Below are 20000 nucleotides of genomic sequence, written 5' to 3'. Positions count from 1 at the left end.
ATGTGACTGTGAACTCACTTCACTGTGGTAATTTCTGCTCTCGTATTAGTTGTGGTGTTGTTTTTCAGATGTTGCCACTTGCTTGCTAAGCTAATCATTGATCATTAAAATGAAGAGGAGAGAGATTCACTACCACAGTTAAACAGAATAAAAAGGGCACAGCCACTGTACAACCTTTTAAAAAGCTAATAACGTTCAAATATTAATCAGTTGCAGATATGTGTGTTTTTGCCAGGGCAGAGCTTTTACTTGGAAGTTTGACTTATTTGTTTTTCTCCCATGTCTTGGTGTTGGAAAAAGAAAATCTTTAGAGCAGATGTTTAGTTTGAAGAGAGGAGAGGTCACAAGACTGAGAACCGGTGAAGCACTAATTATCTTTATCAAAGGCGAGTGGGATAATTTGTTTACTTAAATATTGATGAGGGTGAGCAAGGCATGGTATTTGGCTATTGTGGGCATATTATTAACATTTCATAGGGCTTTGTGCAGGAATGCGAAAGGGACTCCTCTTCATAATTTAATACCCTAATGCATAATGAGCTATGTGATTAGTTCACATGGAGAATTGGCCAAACTCCATTTTGAAGGCAGATAATTTACATTGTTCTCCAGAGTCTGGCGTATAATAGGTTCTTTAGCGCAATAAAATTAAATGCTACACATTTTATATTTCAGCTTACAAATCCCCCTGGCAATATTCCGTTTGGAGTCTTCTTTTTCTGTTCTCCCCCCCCCCCTCCCTTTCTACGTCTGTCTCATTTTGTTATAGAAAAAAAATTAGAAGGGGGGGGAAATGAATTTTAAAATTGTTTAACTAAAACACATGTTTACCTACATGTTTTATTTAGAATGCACACTGGCCAATTAACACTGTTCATTAGCAGAGCCACGTTATTTGTTTTGAAAGTTTAACCAATCACTTTGTTATGCTAATTGTGATGTAATTTAATTTGAGTTCCCGTAATGATGATGCCGCTATTATCCACATAAATGATGCAGTTAAGCAGCACGGTCTCATTTGCATGTGCTTGAAGGGAGAGAGGCTGAAAGGAGCCGGCTCCCGTATCACTCTGCTTTAATTTTCCAGCTCTGTTCACTCCTGCCCTATGGGTCTTCCTTGCCTGTCGCTGGCTATTGATGATCAGCACTTTTATCTGAATTTTTTTTTTTTTTTTTTTTTTTTTTTTTTTTTTAATGACAAAGAGGCCTTTATTTGTCTGCTAACAGATTCCTAGAACTGCAGTGTAAAGAAATTAAATAATAGAAATATGAGACTATTAAAAAATGCAAATTCTTTTTTTTCTTAGTCGACCTATCAAACAATAATTGAACAATTGATTTGTGTGACCCCATGACACCCACCTGCAACACACAGATGCACGCCCCTTACTTCACATTTTCATTGGTTCTGTTTGGGGTGTGTCGTTTGAATAGGGGCTTCTTGAATTTTTATATTTCCATATCAAAGTGGTGCTTTGTTGGCAAGGGCTTAATTTTTAATCTGTTGATTTCATCATCATCTTCGGTTTGGACATTATTCAGATGTGGAATGAATAGTCGGTGTGTGTTTTAAAAAAAAAAATGGAGATGTGCAGTCAAGCTGTCAGGTAGTTCACAGTCAACCAGTCTGTGCATATTTTTGTAAAATCATTTTCCTAAATGCTAAAAGGAGCAAGAGTGATCCCTTCTTCGGGGCAGTTTTAAAGTCCCCAACCGGGCATGAGGAAAAGTGTGACTAACCCGGTGTTAAAGGCTGCTTATTATCTATTTTTTCATGGGTTAGACTTTGGTAATTTTCCCGTGGACAGATTATTTTTCCTCCCGTCCAGTCCCCCCCTGTTATGCGCCTAATTGGTTACATAAATCTTGTCTGGTATGAATGAGGAATGTTGCGGTGTTGTCAACTGCAATCTTCACCCTTATTTACCAATTCATTAAGATCTATCGATGCAGGACTGCTGAGGGGGAATGACAACATAAATCAGAGCCGGAGACATAATGGCCCTAATCAACCAGAAATAACTGGAAACGTCACAATGAGCTATGTCTCTGTAGCTGTGCCGGCCGCCGCTTGCACCCTGCGCCTGTCCGCTGGATCTGCCGCGCTGTGGAGAGGACCGGAGACTCAGTCCATCCAACTGTGATTAGTTCCTCTGATTCTTTTTTTTCTTCTTTCTCTTCTCCCTTCGACAAGGCACGAGACCAGCGTAAAGAATTTGTCCATTTTTTTTTCCTCCTTTGTTTTCCAACTCTTGCTCCATGTCAAAAGAGGCTCAGTCCCGGTCGCTTCTGTTCAGGTAGGGGATAAAACGCCTTTCCTGAGTGTAACACCACTCACGAGGTCTATAAATACAGTTAGGTCGGAAGCACCCTGCATTCACAGGCGCACCTCCTCTACTCTTGGTAAAGATGATTGGACGAGACAATGAGGCCTCCCCTCTTTATAGGTCAATTAGCCCTGATTAGGTGGGCCGAGTTAATTAATGGAATTGGCAAATATGCAAATGAGAGCCGACTGATCAGCTTTCGTCACCGTCTCGCTCACCCACAGCGGCGGGGCTGTCTCCTGCTTCGGCAGAATGAGGCGCCTCATGTGTAACTGTGTAAATGATATGGGACGAGCCTGAATGCAGGAGAAAGCTACTTTCTCTCCTCCTCTTTTTCTCTTCTGCGAGGGGCGTGCTGCGCTTCAGTAATATATTTAAGAAGTGTGGATTTATTGCCTCGTCAAGCAAAGAATATAAACTATAAATTATTATATTTCATCTTTAAATATTTTTCACCTTTTTTTTTTTTTTTTTTTTTTTTTTTTTTTTTTTTTTTTTACAGAATGATTCATTGTTGATTTTAATTTAACATTTTTTTTATCTTGGCCTACCATGCACTTTTTTTATTATTATTAATTGGAAAGCCCATGTACAATAACTGTTTTATCGTATTTCAGAGCTGGTTGTATTCATATAAAATGAATTTGTATTAACATCGTATCGTGCACACTATTCATGAGTGCCACTTGCATTTGATTCTAAGAAGACATTGTGCAGACCGTACAATTGAACATGCACTTTACACCCTTTCCTCTGGTTTTCTTTGTCATTTTTTTTTTTTTTCCCTTTCTGTACTCGACAAACACTGACTCTGACACACACTCCCACTCCATTCAGGGACACTTACACACTGTGCAAATAGTCTGTCTTTTATCTTATTCTGTCTCATCTCCTTATTGTAAATAGAAGAGAATTAAGTTCTGAACATTCTCGACTGAATGTCTCCTATCACAGAACTACGATTTATTGTCAGCTCAAATGAAGAATTGAAATACGACTGAGGTTTTTCTCAATGTAGGGCTCATTGGACAGGAGATAACCACATTTGATTCTGTTGCTTTGAATAATGTTAATCCCGAAAAAAAGCAAAGTCCATTATTCATATTCATCTCTTTTCATTTGGCCCCACTCCTGATTTTGTAAATATGATTTCTTTAGCCCCTTTTTTTTCCAAAGCAATCTTCATTCACCGGTGAAACACTTTTGAAATTCCTCTATCTGAGAGCAGAAACCATTACCGTACACAGGTTTATAAAAAGTAGTCATTAATGCTCTTTTATGGTGGCCCTTTAGTGCCAAAAAGGAAGCTTTTAATTCTAAGGCACGGCAGCCTGTCTTGCCTTACTTAATCCGGGGGACTGGGTTTTGTCGAACGTAGCTCTCACAGTGGTCGTTTTTTTTTGCCGTCTCTGATTCTAAACTCACTGCTTGAAGCTAAAGGCTGTAATAAACTGCACGTGGTCTCGCTTTGCTGTTGCAACCAGAACAATTACAGTACACACCCAAGTACAAACAAACATATGATCATAATCAACTGTTCTTTGAAGGCCAAAAAATGTACGGCATGCCTAGCAGTTTTTGATTAAGTTGTTTTAAACTTCTTTGCTCTCCAATATTTGGTCTTGGATTACATTTATCATTTTGAAATGCAATGGTTATAAGCACCATTTTTTTTATTTTTTTTGTCAGCACATATGTGGCATTTTGATTTATTAAGCAATCTGAAGTATTGGATATGTGAGCCCTTGCCCTTGCCCAGTTACTTCTTTATTTTGTATGCATAGTAACTTATGGCAATGATGAATTAATTTCACTCAAGCACAGAATCTGTGATTATTTAAAATGGTAACCATATCTCAACTTGATCAGAGAGCTGCGAGGAGTCAGCAGACTGTGAAATGTAATTTCTATTATTATTTTTTTATTTTTTTTATTTTGATCTCACAAACCAAAAGAATTCCAGCCAGCCACCTGAAATGCGAACTGATAATGAACGGACGTCTGGGAACCCAGATTTATATGTCACACTTTCTTTGCAATATTTTTGTATTTTTTTTTGCAACTCATGCATATTAAATGAGGGGAATGGAGCAGTGTTCTAGATAGAGACACAGTGGAGAACATCCTCACACTGAAAATGGATAGGCCAGAGACTCTTAACGAAAACCAGCGTCAAAGCCCGCTGTGTGTTAACAACGTAGTGTGTGTGTGTGTGTGTGTGTGTGTGTGTGTGTGTGTGTGTGTGTGTGTGTGTGTGTGTGTGTGTGTGTGTGTGTGTGTGTGTGTGTGTGTGTGTGTGTGTGTGTGTGTGTGTGTGTGTGTGTGTGTGTGTGTGTGTGTAAAATTCCCCAGTGTTCCCCAGACAGTGTTGGAGCACAGCAGACAGCTGTGTATTCCCACGAGATGGATGGCCAGTGTCATAGTGTGTGTTTACTGCACATGATAGAGCGGGAGACAGGCCAGGTAATGAGGCTACATTAAGGGCTTTTAGAGCTCGCAAACAAAGATGGAGGGCTGCTTCTTTTCCCTTTAATGATAGGTGTGTGTGTGTGTGTGTATGTGAGAGAGAGAGAGAGAAATGAAAAGGCTCAATTCTCCTTACACCCTTTGCTGTGTCACTTCTCGGAAGATAGAGGAGAAATTCTCACAATCTCCGGGCCAAGTGCGTCGTCAGGACCCTTTCTCAGATTCCGTACCTGATGGAGGAGACGGATTTGCCAAGTGCAAGATTTCGAGAGTAAATATTTGCTCAAGCTGAAGAGGAATAGCAAGCAGGGCGATGGTTGCACAAGGAATGAGACAAAAGCTGGAGTTGGTCTGAAGCTTTGCAAATAAAGTGTCTGTCTGTGTCTATCTCTGCTTCATCAGGAAATGCCTTTCTTTCTATTGAGCCTCCACCTTAATAGAAACGTTGGAGCCATCAGCCATCTTTGACGGCAGTAAATTTAGAGAGCGCAGACGAGTTATCTCCTTCTCGCACTATCTATCCACCACCCCACAACCTAAACACTTAGTATCACTATCATCGTCCTTCCCCAATGCTACACATCTGTAGAATCACCAGCGTATTACCAGGGCAATAACAGCCTTCCTCTCTGTTTCCGATCACGATAATAAGCGCTCTAGGTTCTCCCTCATTGGAAGATTATGAGTCTTGAGTAAAATAGCATCAAATAGTGGGTGTGTTGAAACGCAGGACACCGGCAATTTATGGGATGTCAAACACGCGTGCGGGCGAGCCGGCAGCCTTAACTCATGCAGCAGATCAGAGCAAGGCCCCATATTGTAGCTGGGGGTGGCGTGGCTCCTTCCGACCCAGTTGGTTTAGGACAGGCTGAGCCAGGGTCAGGGCTGGTATCCCTCAGGGAGAGGGCACAGGGCATGGTGGACCTGTGGTAGGCACACACACACACACACACACACACACACACACACACACACACACACACACACACACACACACACACGAACACATATAGTTACACGCATGCATACAGTCACACCCTCAGGTGCCGAGTATTGTCACTATCTGTCTCTCTCGAGTATTGTGTGTGACAGTTCCATCACCCCCACAGTCAGAACTGCAGCTCGCCCGCTCATCACTGCAGCCTGGCTGTGTTTCTAATTGACATTCTAATTGGCAGATTTGAATGCCGCCTTTAGATGGCTAATTAATTTATCTCACCGCTGTCATTAAGGTTAAAGCACCATCTGATCTCTGCGAATATACTTTGCATATATCTGCATTATCATTATGTTGCTGTTAGACATATTGCACCGATTTTATTTTGGAGGAGGGGGTGAGAAGATTATGGCACTGAGATGAAGCTAGGTGTTTTTGACTTTTATTGTTTGTGTATTAAAATTCTAATTATGTCTCCATGATTTTTTTTTTTTGGCACTCAAGCTGTGATGTTTAATTTCTTATTTTTACCCCGTATTCTTTTTTTTTTTATCATATTAATGTTTTATACATCAGCAATCAGGTGTATGCGCATTAAAAGCACATTTAATTCGCAATTTTCCATGGATTTTCCGTAGTGGCATTCATTGCATTCAGATGTTATTAAAAATCATTATTTCCTTGTCTCATATATCTTCAAGTTTTCTGAACATCCATCGCTGTTCCATGAAGGAAAGCGGGGGAAAAAAAGAGAGAGACAGAGATCCAGGCTCCATTAGAATGTTCATAAAATTGTAGTAAAGGCAATCAGACAGTCTTTCTCTGAATATTTTAAACATTGGGCATGTAAAATTTATGCCTAATTTGAATACTTATTAGCCGGCTGATCTCGGCTGCAGCCTTGAGTTTCTTACGCTGAGATTCATCACCGGATTGGTTGTCACATTGTGCCAGTCTCCCCCCCCTCCACCACCACCACCACCTTCCACCCCCCCTCCCACCCACTCTCCTTTTCTCTCTCTTTCACTCTCATTCTTTTCATCTGTCTCTCTCCGTCAGTCCCCACCCCCCACCCCTCTCTCTCTCTCTCTCTCTCTCTCTCTCTCTCTCTCTCTCTTTTCTCTCCCTCTGTCTTTTTCCCTGTGTGTCTCTCTCCATCAGTAGTGAGCGGTGCGGTGTTTAACAGGGGCCTGTTTGTTCACAAGCACACCTTGTCCTGGCCTCTTCCCTATTTACTTGTGTCCCGGGCAGCTGTCGCCCTGCTCTGTGTAACAGCTCAGCCCTGTTTGTTCTCCCTGCCTGGATCCTGTTTATCCTGGCTGTGGACATCCTTTAAGGCCTGTCCTGTATCTGCCCCTCGTCAAACACACACACACACACACACACACACACACACACACACACACACACACACACACACACACACACACACACACACACACACTCTCAAAGACACATGGAAGGACGTGTACACACTTCTATTAAAACGGTATTTACTGGCCAAAGAATACACAAGGTACCACTGTGGGCTGGGCATAAATGCTCACATGCACACACACACACACACACACACACACACACACACACACACACACACACACACACAATCATAATCATCATTCGACCCTCTTTTGTTGCATGGATTTGGACGAGCTGGCATTTGGTGGCACGATTTCTTCTTTAAATTGTGATTTTTAAGTATAAATGTGTCAATTGAAGTAGTGAGGTGCTACAGAGTCTTTGAAAGCAATCTTCCTCCGTAAGGTAGTGAAAGTTTTTCTAGTTTTTTATTCCCTTTTTTAAATTATGAATTGTCTCAAATTTTTATTTTAAATATCAGAAATAATTATTTTCCAAATAGAGAAGGCATCCATGATTGCGGCATGCATTCTGAGTTGCCTTTTGTTGGGTGTGAGTGTCGTCTGTTTATTGTGAGAATGTCGACTGATGTTGGTGGGGCTCCTCTCTGCCCCAGTGAAGGTGCAGAACATTAAATGCAGGGGAAAATGATAAAACATTTATTACTGGAGAGAGAGGAGGTAATATGCATAATTTATGCTGTTTTTAGCACAATCATTAGTGATAGTCGTGATATATATATCTTTCTTGTTTTTTCTATCTCTTTTGCCAGTTTTACATATCTATTAGATGCCAAAAGAATTAATTCAATACAAAATCTTATATTTATTCTAAGAATTGTTGTCTTGCATTTTAGATCCCCCACCATGAAGTTTGATTGCAGCTTGGTTTAATTGTGTCCCGTAGAGAGAGGACTTTTAAAAAAAAAAAAATAAATAAACCATAAAATAAATTAATATATCAGCTTTGATTAAAGAAGATAGGATAAAGGAATCAATCCAATAAATGACATACGAGCATCGTGCCTCTATGGAAGCCTGTGTGGCAGATTTTTATTTAGCCACAGCACAGATGACAAACCCATTATAGTGTTCATCACCAGCCCGGCACCATGTGATTTGGGGCCACCTCCTCCTCCTCCTCCTCCCCGCCGCCAAATTTTAATTTAGCATGATTAGCTTTGCGTCATTAGGCAACTTCATTCAGACGCGACACACTAAAAAAATCTGACAGCCTGAAGACGTCAAATATTTAAGGAGTTCCCGTGCTTCTGTTTGTCTGTCTGTGTAGCCTGGCTGTCCTAAAGTGTGAGGGAGATATTAAGAATCAAGCATATGCTCATTTCTGAATCACATATTGGCGCAAGAATATTTAATCCTAATTTCTTTCAAATTTATTTTTATTATAAACAACAATGCAAAAACAATACAACTTTTTTCTTAAAGCCTAATGCTTAGACGAATGCCCAAATTGTATGGATAAAAAGCATTTGCTACATTACCCCTCCCATTTTTAATAGCACCAGGACGTACATCTCTTTGTATTGCTTCATTTACACAATGAATGCATAATTGCTCCTCCTGCATCCCCCCCCCTCTCTTCCTTCTCCTTTCCCCCCCTCCCTCTTCTTTAAATGCTTTAATTTGCAGAGGGGGACTGAGGGGCTTGATAATGGAAGCGTAACAAAAAAAAAGAAAAAGGAGGGAAAAAGGGGGGAATTGTAACAAGAAGAGCCCTAACCGGTGCCTCTTAATCACTTCTAGGTTTTAAATCATGATGATGCAGGAGTCGGCCACAGAGACAATAAGCAACAGTTCAATGAGTCAAAATGGAATGAGCACCCTAAGCAGCAGCCAATTAGAGGCTGGCAGTAGAGATGGGAGATCAAGCGCTGGTGACACGAGCAGCGAAGTAAGCACAGTCGAGCTGCTGCATCTGCAACAACAGCAGGTAAGTTGTGTTTCTCCCCCGTCTCGTCTCTCTCTGCCGCTCGCTCTCTCTCTCTCTCTCTCTCACACTCTGTTTTCCCCTCGCTCTCCCACTCCGCTCTTCTCTGCTCTCTGCTCAGGCTCAGCGCTGGGGTTTTTTTCTACTTAGACACGAGGCACAATGAAATATTTTTTTAGTACAAGGGGGGGAAAACAAAAAAAAAAAACATTGTTTATTTAATCGGCTGTTTGTTTTGTTGGTACATTTTCCCGATAGTTTGTTGTGCTGTCAGCATGTTTTGCCTGAAGCTTTTGCCTGTGGAGTGATGAAAATGTTTTGCAGTGACTGTTCTAGTTGGTTGTATATTTTTTTGGGGGGGTTTTGCATTGTTATTTATATTTGTATTTATAGAGAGCATGTTGCAGCAAGATGAGGCCATGTTAGAGAGTCAGTGTGTGTGTGTGTGTGTGTGTGTGTGTGTGTGTGTGTGTGTGTGTCAATGGGGGAAAAAGGGGAGATAGACGGAGAAAGGGGAAAGAATGTGTGCGTTGGAGCATCGTACGGACCCGTTTGGGAAGTGTGTATGTGCGTGTGTGTATGTCATGGCAGCGCTGTATCCACCAGAGGGCCTCCTAGCTCGGCTCGGCTCTAGTTGGAGGCTCACACACACACACACACACACACACACACACACACACACACACACACACACACACACACACACACACACACACACACACACATACAGACACTCTAACCACAGACCCACCAGCGGCAGAGAAACCTTTGACCGGGACACTTTTGAAAGACCTCTTTGCATGCCGTCCCCAACAACGAAAAAGTCATTTAGATTTTTTTTTTTTTTTAAACCGCACTGTGAGATCATTCCTTCTCTGACTGACTTGATAATATTCCCCTTCTGTTGGATATTTATTGTTGCGATCACTTTATTGTGTCGAACGCACAGATAACTAATGCCAAATATGCGATGCTCCGCTTTCAATGTCTTTTACTATTCCATCTCCTTACCCGTGTTTTATTGTACCGGCTCTATTCTTCTCTGTCACAGCAAGTTGAGGGTGAATGAACTGCGGGGAGGGGGTGGGGGGGGTGTAGGGGCAGGAGTTGTGAAAGTCAGTCGCCAGCAGAGTAGAGGAGTCAAGTGTCTCTCGTGTCTTTTCACGGTGAATGATGGCTTTGACAGTTCGCCAAAAGAGCAGTGGGAGATGAGGTCAGAGGTCCATGCTTTGGGGTGGATGGGGGACAACGCCGCGGGTTTGTAATGATGCGCGCTGTCCCTTTTTCTGTTTGATGGGAATTTTCAATGCAAGTGTGTATTCGCGTGTGTGTAATTTTGGAGGCAGCTGAAAGCCTGTGGTCAGTTTGGTCGGGGGCAATACAACAGTTGACGCCGTGTTTCTGTGTGTCTGCATCTGTATGTGTGCAGAGGGTGGGGTGGGGGGTATTTGGTGTAGCAAAATCAAGCATGTCCCGCAGGCAACCCCCGACTCGCCACCTCTTCCAACTCAACACCCATCCTCCACAGCGCAACCCCAGTGGTCCTGCTGGTGGCTGCAGAGGCATCTCAGCACTGTGGCCTTGCCCCCCCCCCCCATTCATCACCACTCTGCCATTCTTCCTATATACACTCACCTGATTGGGGTCAATTCTCTCTTTCTCTCAGTCATCACTCTTTCACATTTGGTGAAGGTGGTTTATTTGAAGGTGTTGGGCAGAGGACTGCTTTCTATCTGTGTCGATTCTCACTGCAGATAGTGAGGATAAAATAAAGGACAAGAGATAAAGGATAACAACATAATGTTCAACTGTTGTACCGTAGAACAGCACTTTTATGCGTCACATTGCACTAGAAAGTAGAAAACTGTTCCGTAAGAATAATCTTTATTATTAAAAATGATATTTTGGTATTTTTCTTGCATTTTCTGTAAAATAAAAAAAAAGTGTAAATAATTGTATTTTATTAAACATTTAGAGATCTAATATGAGCCAATCTTACTAAGACTGGTATTATTGACATAAGCAGAGAAAAGTGCGTGTGAATGTGCGTATGTAAATGTTAACTCAACAAAGCTGTGCCGTTAAAAAAAAAAAAAAAAAAAAAAAAAAAAAAAAAAAAAAAAAAAGGGGGGGCGAAAGCAGTAAAAGAGAAAAGCGACGTAAGCATAAAGTGTCTAGTTAAGTCTTTGAGATGGACGTATACGGCTAAGAGCTCGTAGTGGTGGGGTGGGTTGGGGGGGGCAGTTGTATGACAGTGTGAGCCTTGTAAAGAGGCCAGCCCAAGCCAGAGACAGACACATTGAAATGAGCAGTCCAGCTAACAGGTCTCTGGAGGCTTTTTAAAACCGGGGCCCGGTGCTGTTAACTTCACACACACTTCCTGTGGCGTGCTCACACTGCATCTCTTTGGAGAGACAGAGCGCAGTCCGACAAAATATGGAGTTCTTTTTATGCATTTGTTAGCACAGAGCTGTGCTATTTTGCAGTTGTTAGTGAGCTCATCTGAAGATGGTGATGTTGACAGCCGTGTATAAGTGAATGGCAGCGTGCATGTGTGTATGAAGCATGCATTTGTGTGGGTCGTATATTTATGCGTCCATCCATCCTTGAACTTTGAATTTTTTTTTCACCTGTATGTAGCTTAAAAAAAATTCCAGTCCACGTCTGCTCTGAGTCCATTTTGAAGGAAGGCTGTTGGGTGTAATTTTCCACCCATATTTGGAATGACATTGAGTGGTCCAGTGGGTATAGAAGCTCCAGTCTCTCATCACGCTGCTGGGGGGATGATTAATAATAAGCACTGATGAATTCTCCACTGTCCCTGTGGGTTCTGCCATTACCTAGCAGCTCCAAAATACCACCTGCAGCTATAATTAGAAAAAGCAGCATCTTAAGGTCTCGTCGCCTCCGAAGGCTTATAGGACACAGATCAAGACTTAAGTTACAGGAGCAATTTTTCCATATTCAAATATTGATAGTTGACTTTTTTTTTTCTCCTCAAATCAAATAAAAGCACTCATTTTTATTTAATTGCAAATCCTGTTTTTATAATCTGTATTATTGCTTGTACAGGTCATTGTGTTCGGTTAAAAGCCACACACTCTGTTATCCGTGTATCTGAACCATAACTGTTGTGTCACAATTGAATTTCCAGCCCCTAATTTCTGCCAGGGTTTCATCACCCCATTCCCAAGGTTGTCTAAATAGACCTAATTTGATTTGAGATCACAGATTAGATACCCACTGTATCTGATTGCAATTTGCCAGCTGCAGATATGTATCAGAGCAAATGATGAATGTTGCTCAGCCCTAATTGCTATGCTAAAATGATCACTGGGAAAGCTCCCATGTTTAAAAAAAAAAAAAAAAAAAAAAAGAAAGAAGAGCAAGAAAAAAAAAAAAATTGTGCTGAGCTCACATTACCAGTCAATTTATCATTACCCATAGTAACTAGTAGTTTTATGTTATTATATGCTGCTATGTATGTACACGGGAGCTATGCATTGATCTTTGGATCCATACCATAATGTCCCATAATGAGGCTGTTAGTTGATTACAGTGATCTGTAGACTTAATCCTGCCAGGGTTATCAGAGGGATTGATGAGCCAATACTCGGGACCACTGCCCCCTCTAAACGGGCTCACTACTGTACGGAGTGTATTGATATTCAGAGAGAAGATGGAGGCTCCGGCTTATCTAATGTGGCCCGGTCAGTGGTTTAAACCAAAGACCTCCGGATGGCTGTGGGGGACCACCTTCTGTCACTACAACCTGCTACTCATCCAGATCACTGACTCATTAAACTAAGACATAATAAGAAAACTGTTGCTTTAGAGAATCCGTATCTTTTTTTTTTGTCCCAAATCATACATTTGATTTCTTTGGTGTCGGTTGTTCATAACTGTGAACTGTGTGTTTTATGAGGACAGTAATTCATTTGCTTTTGCACAAAAAATGCACTTTACAAGAGACTGTTGCGGAGGCCGACATGTTGGTAAACTGGTTAGGTATGCATTGTGGTGATTTCCTGAGGCACATGATGCAGCGAAATGCAAACCATCCTACCCCCCCCCCCCTCCACATTTAAATGACTGCAGCTTTTTGACACAAATTACAATAAGTGCGCCGAGGTGCCATCTTACTTCCAGGCTATCCCTGTCGCTACACGAGAGCTAGGCAGTGGTCCAACTTGAGAGTGACAGCAATTAACCTGCTTTCCTAGCAGTTTAGCTGGAGGAAATAGAAGGGATGAGATATACGACAGCAAGTGATGGGTAATATTTAGGGTTTAGGGGCAAATGAAAATTCTCCCCAAAATGAAAGCCATTAGGGAGAAAGTTACCCCACAGACAAAGGACGAAATGACAGTGTGTGTGTGTGTGTGTGTGTGTGTGTGTGTGTGTGTGTGTGTGTGTGTGTGTGTGTGTGTGTGTGTGTGTGTGTGTGTGTGTGTGTGTGTGTGTGTGTGTGTGTGTGTGTGCACTCTCACACACATGAGCTCACCTCCCTCTTTTAACAACCCAAGTTTGTTGTTTATTGTCGTTAAATGCTAAGATACTGACACACAATGTTCACCTATTACAGCTCACAAACAAGCCTCAAGCATCTTTCTCTCTGTGCCCTTCACCTGCCTCTCTGTCTTTCTCTCTGTAACATATTTGAGACACACTCAAACACACACACACACACACACACACACAAGCACACACACCTAAGATGCAAATCTGGGCTTTGCCCTTGAGCATAATTTAAAGGCCTAATCACCCAGACTGTCCCTTTGGATGGAGAGGGGAAGGAGGGAGGGAGGATGGTGTCTCTCATTTGCACCCTTACACAAAGAAGCTCATTAGGTTTATCTTTCAGGCCTGAGATTGCCCCACTCAACTGTGTAAATAAGACACTGGCCTTGGCCTGATGCATCAATCACCTCTCCGGACAGGAGACAGACCCTCCGCTGAAATATGAACGATTTCATAAAGGAGCCTTTTGTTAACCGTCATCACCCGTGTGAAGATAAAGGTTTTCTGTAAAGGCTAGAGAAGCATTATGGGACGCTGCGTGTGCTGTATGTCTTTGTAAAATTATTTCCCCCTTTCAGGGAGAAGACAGCTCTTCCCTGGCAATCCTTGTGTCTGACTTATTTACAATGGAAGCCATCCTTCTTTTTATTTCAAGCCTGTGTATCGGCAGACACTCCCTACAGAATATAACATACAGGCCTGTGATATATAGGCCTGTAGTTTCCCCCTTAGCGATGACACTAAAGATATAGGTTGTGAATGACAGCATAGCTACTGTTTGCCCACCCCTTCCCCAGACAAAACACTGTATTATTCTATTATCTGTATAGACGCCACTTCTTCCTCCGCCTCTCCCTCCGTCTCCCCTTCACTCCCCCTTTTTTTTTTCTTCCGTCTCATTCTTCAGCTCCTTGAAACCTGGGCTGTCCATCTATGTTTAAGACACATTACATGTGGCCTCCTGGAATTTACAGTGGCGCTCTCCCAGTAACTCCATTTCGCACCGGAGTCCCCTGAGAGCATGGCGAAATGTCAAGCTGCAAGGCTTGAAAGAGAGACGAGGAGAAAGGGACAGAGGGAGCGAGCAATGGTGGAATAGAGAAGAGGGGATGAGTGAGATAGACAGAGTGAAATGTGCCGGAAATAAATACTTATGGCTATTTTATGCTCAAGCAGTCGGGAGATGTGGAGTAGGCAGTGTGGTCTACAGGTCGAGGGGGCAGCACAGGTAGAAAATACACACTACTTGTCGTCTGTGTGTGTGTGTGTGCGTGTGCGCATGTCTTTTGTGTGCCACAGAGGTCACTTGCTGTGACAAGCTATTTTTTTTCCCCGCTCATATGACATTACATTTATAGTGGAAAAAGAAACCACATGTACATAAACATTTTCATATATTTCAATAGCACATACATTTAATGGAAAGCCGGTTGACATCATTCAATCAAGATCAGGCCTTTTTGTTTGACCCGACACATTTTTATTTTTTCTCCTTTTCCTTTTCCCCTGTGTAGCACATTAGCCCAGTGATAAATGAACTGGGTCAGGGTTAACCACCTCAGTATAAATAAGAGGCAACCATTCAGCAGCACACACTGTGGCCAATAGTCCTGCAGTCTCAAGCCAACCTTGTGCAGGCCACGATCAATGGCCACTTCACAACTCATTTCCTTTTACGCCTCCCTAACTGCCCCGCTCCAGCTCTGGGAAATAAATGGCACTGGATCTATAAGTCCACTCACACAAACGCATATACAGGCATGCATAGACACTCGGACCAACACACACCTGCACATACCCTGAGTGGACTGAGCGATTGCTCCAGCTCGATACCCTCCACAATAATTTATTTGCCAACTGCCCCGGCGGTGAATGGCGCATCATCTTTCTTGGCCTCGCAATCGAAAAAACAGGCATTCTGTCATTGTTTGTTGCCACTCCCCTGTTGTTGGCTTAAACAGAGTGCCAGTCGTTAATATGGCAGGGTGGAGTGTTACTGTCACCCGCAGCCTGAAAATACACGTGTAAATGGCTCTGTTTGCCTCTAATGTGGAGTTAACAGGAGGATAGAGAAAACACGTGCAAAAGGGGGGCTGCTTTCAGATGCATACAAGGTAACACATTGCTGTCTGCTTTTTTTATTTTTTCTGTAAATGCTTTCCACCACAACCCCCCCCAAAAAAAGGCAAGTGGCTTATAGGCATTTGATAGGCCACGACACCGCTATCCATTTAACAGAGCTTAAAAATCCTACATATGCATATGCCGGCGTGTCTTAAGCTGACAACCAAAAGACAGGATTTACTAGAAGGCAGCTTTGGAGTGTTGTGAATTTAACAAGCATGTCTAGAATTACAGTTCCTCTCCGCTTTAGCCATGAATAGTAACAAATCAGACTGTGAAACGCATGCCCGGTGGTTTGTTGTGTGTACACCCCCTCCCCTTCTCTAACTAATATTAAAATGACTTCAAATCTGGTTAAGAAGACGCCTAGCAAAAAAAACAGTTGCATCTTTAATGTCACCGGTGCTCTCTTTCTCTAATGCGCCGTAAAATCTCGACTTACAGATTCCAGGTATCATCAGTTTGTTTTTTTTCTTCTTCTTGTTGCGCTTGTTAACACTCTCTGTTGCTCCGATTAGCTTCATCCCTGACCCAGTTTTGAATATATAAATGGCTCTATCCTTCTCCCGAGTTGTTTGTAGTTGTAACGCTTACCAGGCTGCAAGGGGAGATGCTTTTTTACGCATTGCCTCCAAACACTGTATACATATGTAAGAGAGCCAGCCGGGCTCTCAGCCCTCTCCTCTTCACAGCTTTTCATACAAATGCAGTAAATAAGCTCAGGCCGTGGGGAATTGAAGGCTCCAAACAGACGAACTGACTGACATGTCACTTAGCGCTGGCTTTGGCTCTCTTCACTGCAGGCTTTAGGAGCTGAAGCTGCCGGGTTTTATTGTGTATCAGCCAAGGTCAGGCCTACACTACACTGCTGTCATCTCTATCATTTTAAACTTTGTAACAATGTCAGACATATTATTCCCTACATATTTGTTTTAATGTTGGGAAATAGAGCAAGCTTTTTTGCATATATTAAGTCTAGAAAGGGTGATTTATGAAAAACAAAATCCAATTACAATCGTGCCTTTTGGGAGGATACACTGACCGTTTTTGTTTTGGTCCGATCCAGAAATCAAGATGTACTCTAGTCTGAGGTTAATGACGGAAGTCACACTAGGAATCCTATACAGCAAGAGATAGACAGGCCCGCCGCTCTCCAGCCTATGGTCCCGCTCAAACAGCCTGCCATTCCTCATCAAGACCTAACCACTGCTTATTTACCCACACTGCGGGACTTGACTCGCACGAATTGATCAGTGATAGCACTGGAAAGCTGCTTGTTCCACCCTGATAAAAGCGACGCCCACGAGCATATGCAGAACATGCTTTGTGGGCCAGGCGCAGCACTTCAAGCTTGACTAGACACTAAGCTGATATTGGTTTCACGCTTGAGCCCATGGTGCAAAAATCTTCCAATTGAAACCCAGAGATTTGATTGTTTCTGCGTATGCATTTATCAGAAGTTTACATGATAAATATACATTAGCCCGGGGGCTTGGCCATGCGTGGTATTGTTTCAGCGATACTGTTTTTTCCCCGCATTCCTTTCCACCTGTTTGGACTTCATCATCCAATTCGGTGTGAACCTGATAATCATAATTTGCACAAAACTTCAAATGGTTTGCAGGAGTTTTGTTCGTCATTAGACTTTCCCAGGATTTCTTCTTGTCAGAGAGGAAATACTTCTTTGTTGGCACAAGTGTGAAATGTGTGAGGAGAGAATCCCTCTCAAATACACTGAAAACGGCATGTTTCTCTTTTCACTCTTAACATATTCTTTGTGTTGTGCCAACTAGCCTGTGTCTCTACCAAGACATCATTCTCAGAATAAGAAGTTGAGGTCCCTACAATATGTGTAAAACAACCCCCCCCCCCCCCCCCAATCCCTTTGGCTTAACCCTAACTAAATTGTGGAACGCCTTGACGGCAGTCCTAAATGATGTGTCATTTATCTTTCATACAAATTTCAACCAGTGGTTTTATTTTCTTAATAACTACAGTAATTGTTCTGTCCTTGTACGGAGTGCTATGAAGGGAGTGATCATGCTTTTGGCACATTTATCAATGCTCAAGAAGGAAAAAATGCAGAAAGGAGGCCTTTTTTCCCCCCCTCACACAGACGGACTAAGTGTGCGACAGAGTGATACATTTTCTTGTTAGGAGAAATTACATCCACTAACTTGAGCTACTTCAGCATGAAATTGAAAAAGAAGCATTTCTCGTGAATTTCCATTCTTGATTCAATGAAAGATGTAGATTAGCCCTTTGGAAAAGGGCGGGGAGCAAGAATGAAACTAAAGAAGTATGACTCTGCTCACGCCTGCTTGTTCTCAGAAGCGTGATATAGGATGCTGTTGGAGAAAAGGCTTTGTTTATGGAAGTAAAGCTCAGTCAGGCTGGTGGCAGATTAAAGAAAAAAATGTTTAACATCTTTCTCTGCTTCTCTCTCTCTCTTTGTCTGTGTGTCTGTGTTTGTGTGTACGTGGTTTACATTTATGTATTCACACAAAAACCTTGTGCATTTTTCCATTTTTATCACTGGGACTCTCCAAGCCTCTTTGCCTACCTCACCCCAGTCACAGTCTGTGCTTGTGATAGCTGCCCTCTCTCCTTCTCTTTCTCACTTTTCACACACAGACCCATAAAACACACATGTGCACTCACAAACACATTTCACCAGACCCAGCTCCGTCTAGCAGCCGGATTCTGGTGAAGGTGGTGGTGGTGTTGGTGGGCTGGAACACTGATTGATAGACGCTGGGTGTCAGAGTGGAAGGCAGATAACTATATCTTCTACAGCTCATTTAAAGGTCAAACACACATCGCTGTAATTGGAATATTCACAAGACAACCACCAAGGTACAATGCAGGGTGGAGGGGAAGAAAGAGGAGGTGGAGGGAGCAGCACAGGAGAAGATAGGTGTTACATAAGCAAAGCGATTGAGAGAGGAGAGAGAGAGAGTGAATGCGATCCATCCATTGGCCCTCACACAGGCTGATGTAGTGGCTATTTATTGAGATGATCTTAAGGGGAAGTGTGGCATTCATTGAAAGATACGCCACCCACGACGGAGAGCAGTCCTCATTGAGGTGACTTGCGGCTGAAGGCGAGACAAAGCAGTCTCATAAACTTGTTTAAAAGAATTGGAAATGGCCATTACATTAAGCCATAAAGAGTTGTGTGACTTTAAATCGGTATCTATAAACTGAACATATTGGAGAGTGTCCTGTTTACAGAATATTCTTAATTCAGTGAATATCACTACAGCTGCAGGCCCAATCAAGCGTCGGCTATGCAGCTGGTGAGGTGAGGTCATTTTTACAGCTAAGGTCAGGGTGCTCTCTCATCGACCCCAGAACAACAGAGTAACAATTAGACTCAGCACTTAACCTGAGCTCTGCAAGAGGAGACAGACAGACACTCATACTATTGACCTGCAACAGCAGAGCCCCCAAGACAGGATCTGATGTACAGACATGCACAGAGCAGGCACACGGGCTCGGTTTGTGTGGATTTTAAATGACATCAGCCCCTTTTTTGTCAATTTTGGTTGTTATAAATATATATGACAGTGAGGCTCAGTAGCTTTCCTGTTTTTTTCTTAATCATTGTTTTGTGTTCCTTTGTAGGCTTTGAGTGTATATGTGATTCATCAGTGATTTAATAGAGGGTAAACACACTTAAATGCAGTTTACCTATCCAGGATGCAGCAACCTTTTATTTACCACCATGGGGCCCGGTCTTTATGTTCGTGCACGCGTCTCGTTTGCACACATTTGTGTCAGCACATTCATCTCCTCCACCGCATCTATTGGTATTGGCATTCTGCACAAAACAAGCTCTTCCGCGGAGGCTGCTTGTTGTCTGGTGCCACAGTCAGCTAGCTAGTCGCCTCCGGCCATGCTTTTGGAGTGGGAGCCTCTTAATAAGGCCTTGTCAACAAAGACAGACACAAGCTCCATGAAAAAACAACTTCATTCTGTGTCTGATCCGCTGGCAAGAATGGTGAGAGAGCCCTAGTTTGTGCAGAACAACAGCTGTCTTCAAGCTCACTGAATAGCTACAGTAGGCACATACAGTAAAAGTACAATTTTTTTTTATACAGTGTTATACTGTCATATTTACAGTATGTTACTTATGATATGAAACTTGTTAACTTACACTTACAATTTGTAAGGTTTAAGCGAATCAATGTACTATTTATTTATAAAGTCTAAGCAGTTTAGGTCTTCTCATCCCGCAATTCTTGTTTTTCCGCTTGGCTCAGCTCCTTTTTCCAAATGATCTACGGCTGGCCTGAATGCAACATTTCATATCAGGT

The 20000-nt window shown here is 42.5% G+C and overlaps 1 protein-coding gene across 1 annotated transcript in view; it reads left to right on the top strand.

The window, feature by feature from the left end:
• Positions 1 to 20000, top strand: part of foxp2 (forkhead box P2) — a 102507-nt gene that overhangs the window by 34027 nt on the left and 48480 nt on the right. The window contains exon 4 of the mRNA XM_054624283.1: positions 8853 to 9039. Coding sequence (XP_054480258.1) covers positions 8863 to 9039 — 177 coding nt within the window. The 5' untranslated portion in view covers positions 8853 to 8862. The remainder of the gene's footprint in view (positions 1 to 8852; positions 9040 to 20000) is intronic.

Source organism: Anoplopoma fimbria, chromosome 23 (genome assembly GCF_027596085.1).
Source record: "Anoplopoma fimbria isolate UVic2021 breed Golden Eagle Sablefish chromosome 23, Afim_UVic_2022, whole genome shotgun sequence".
Classification (NCBI taxonomy): Eukaryota; Metazoa; Chordata; class Actinopteri; order Perciformes; family Anoplopomatidae; genus Anoplopoma; species Anoplopoma fimbria.
This window is presented reverse-complemented; position numbering and strand designations above follow the sequence as displayed.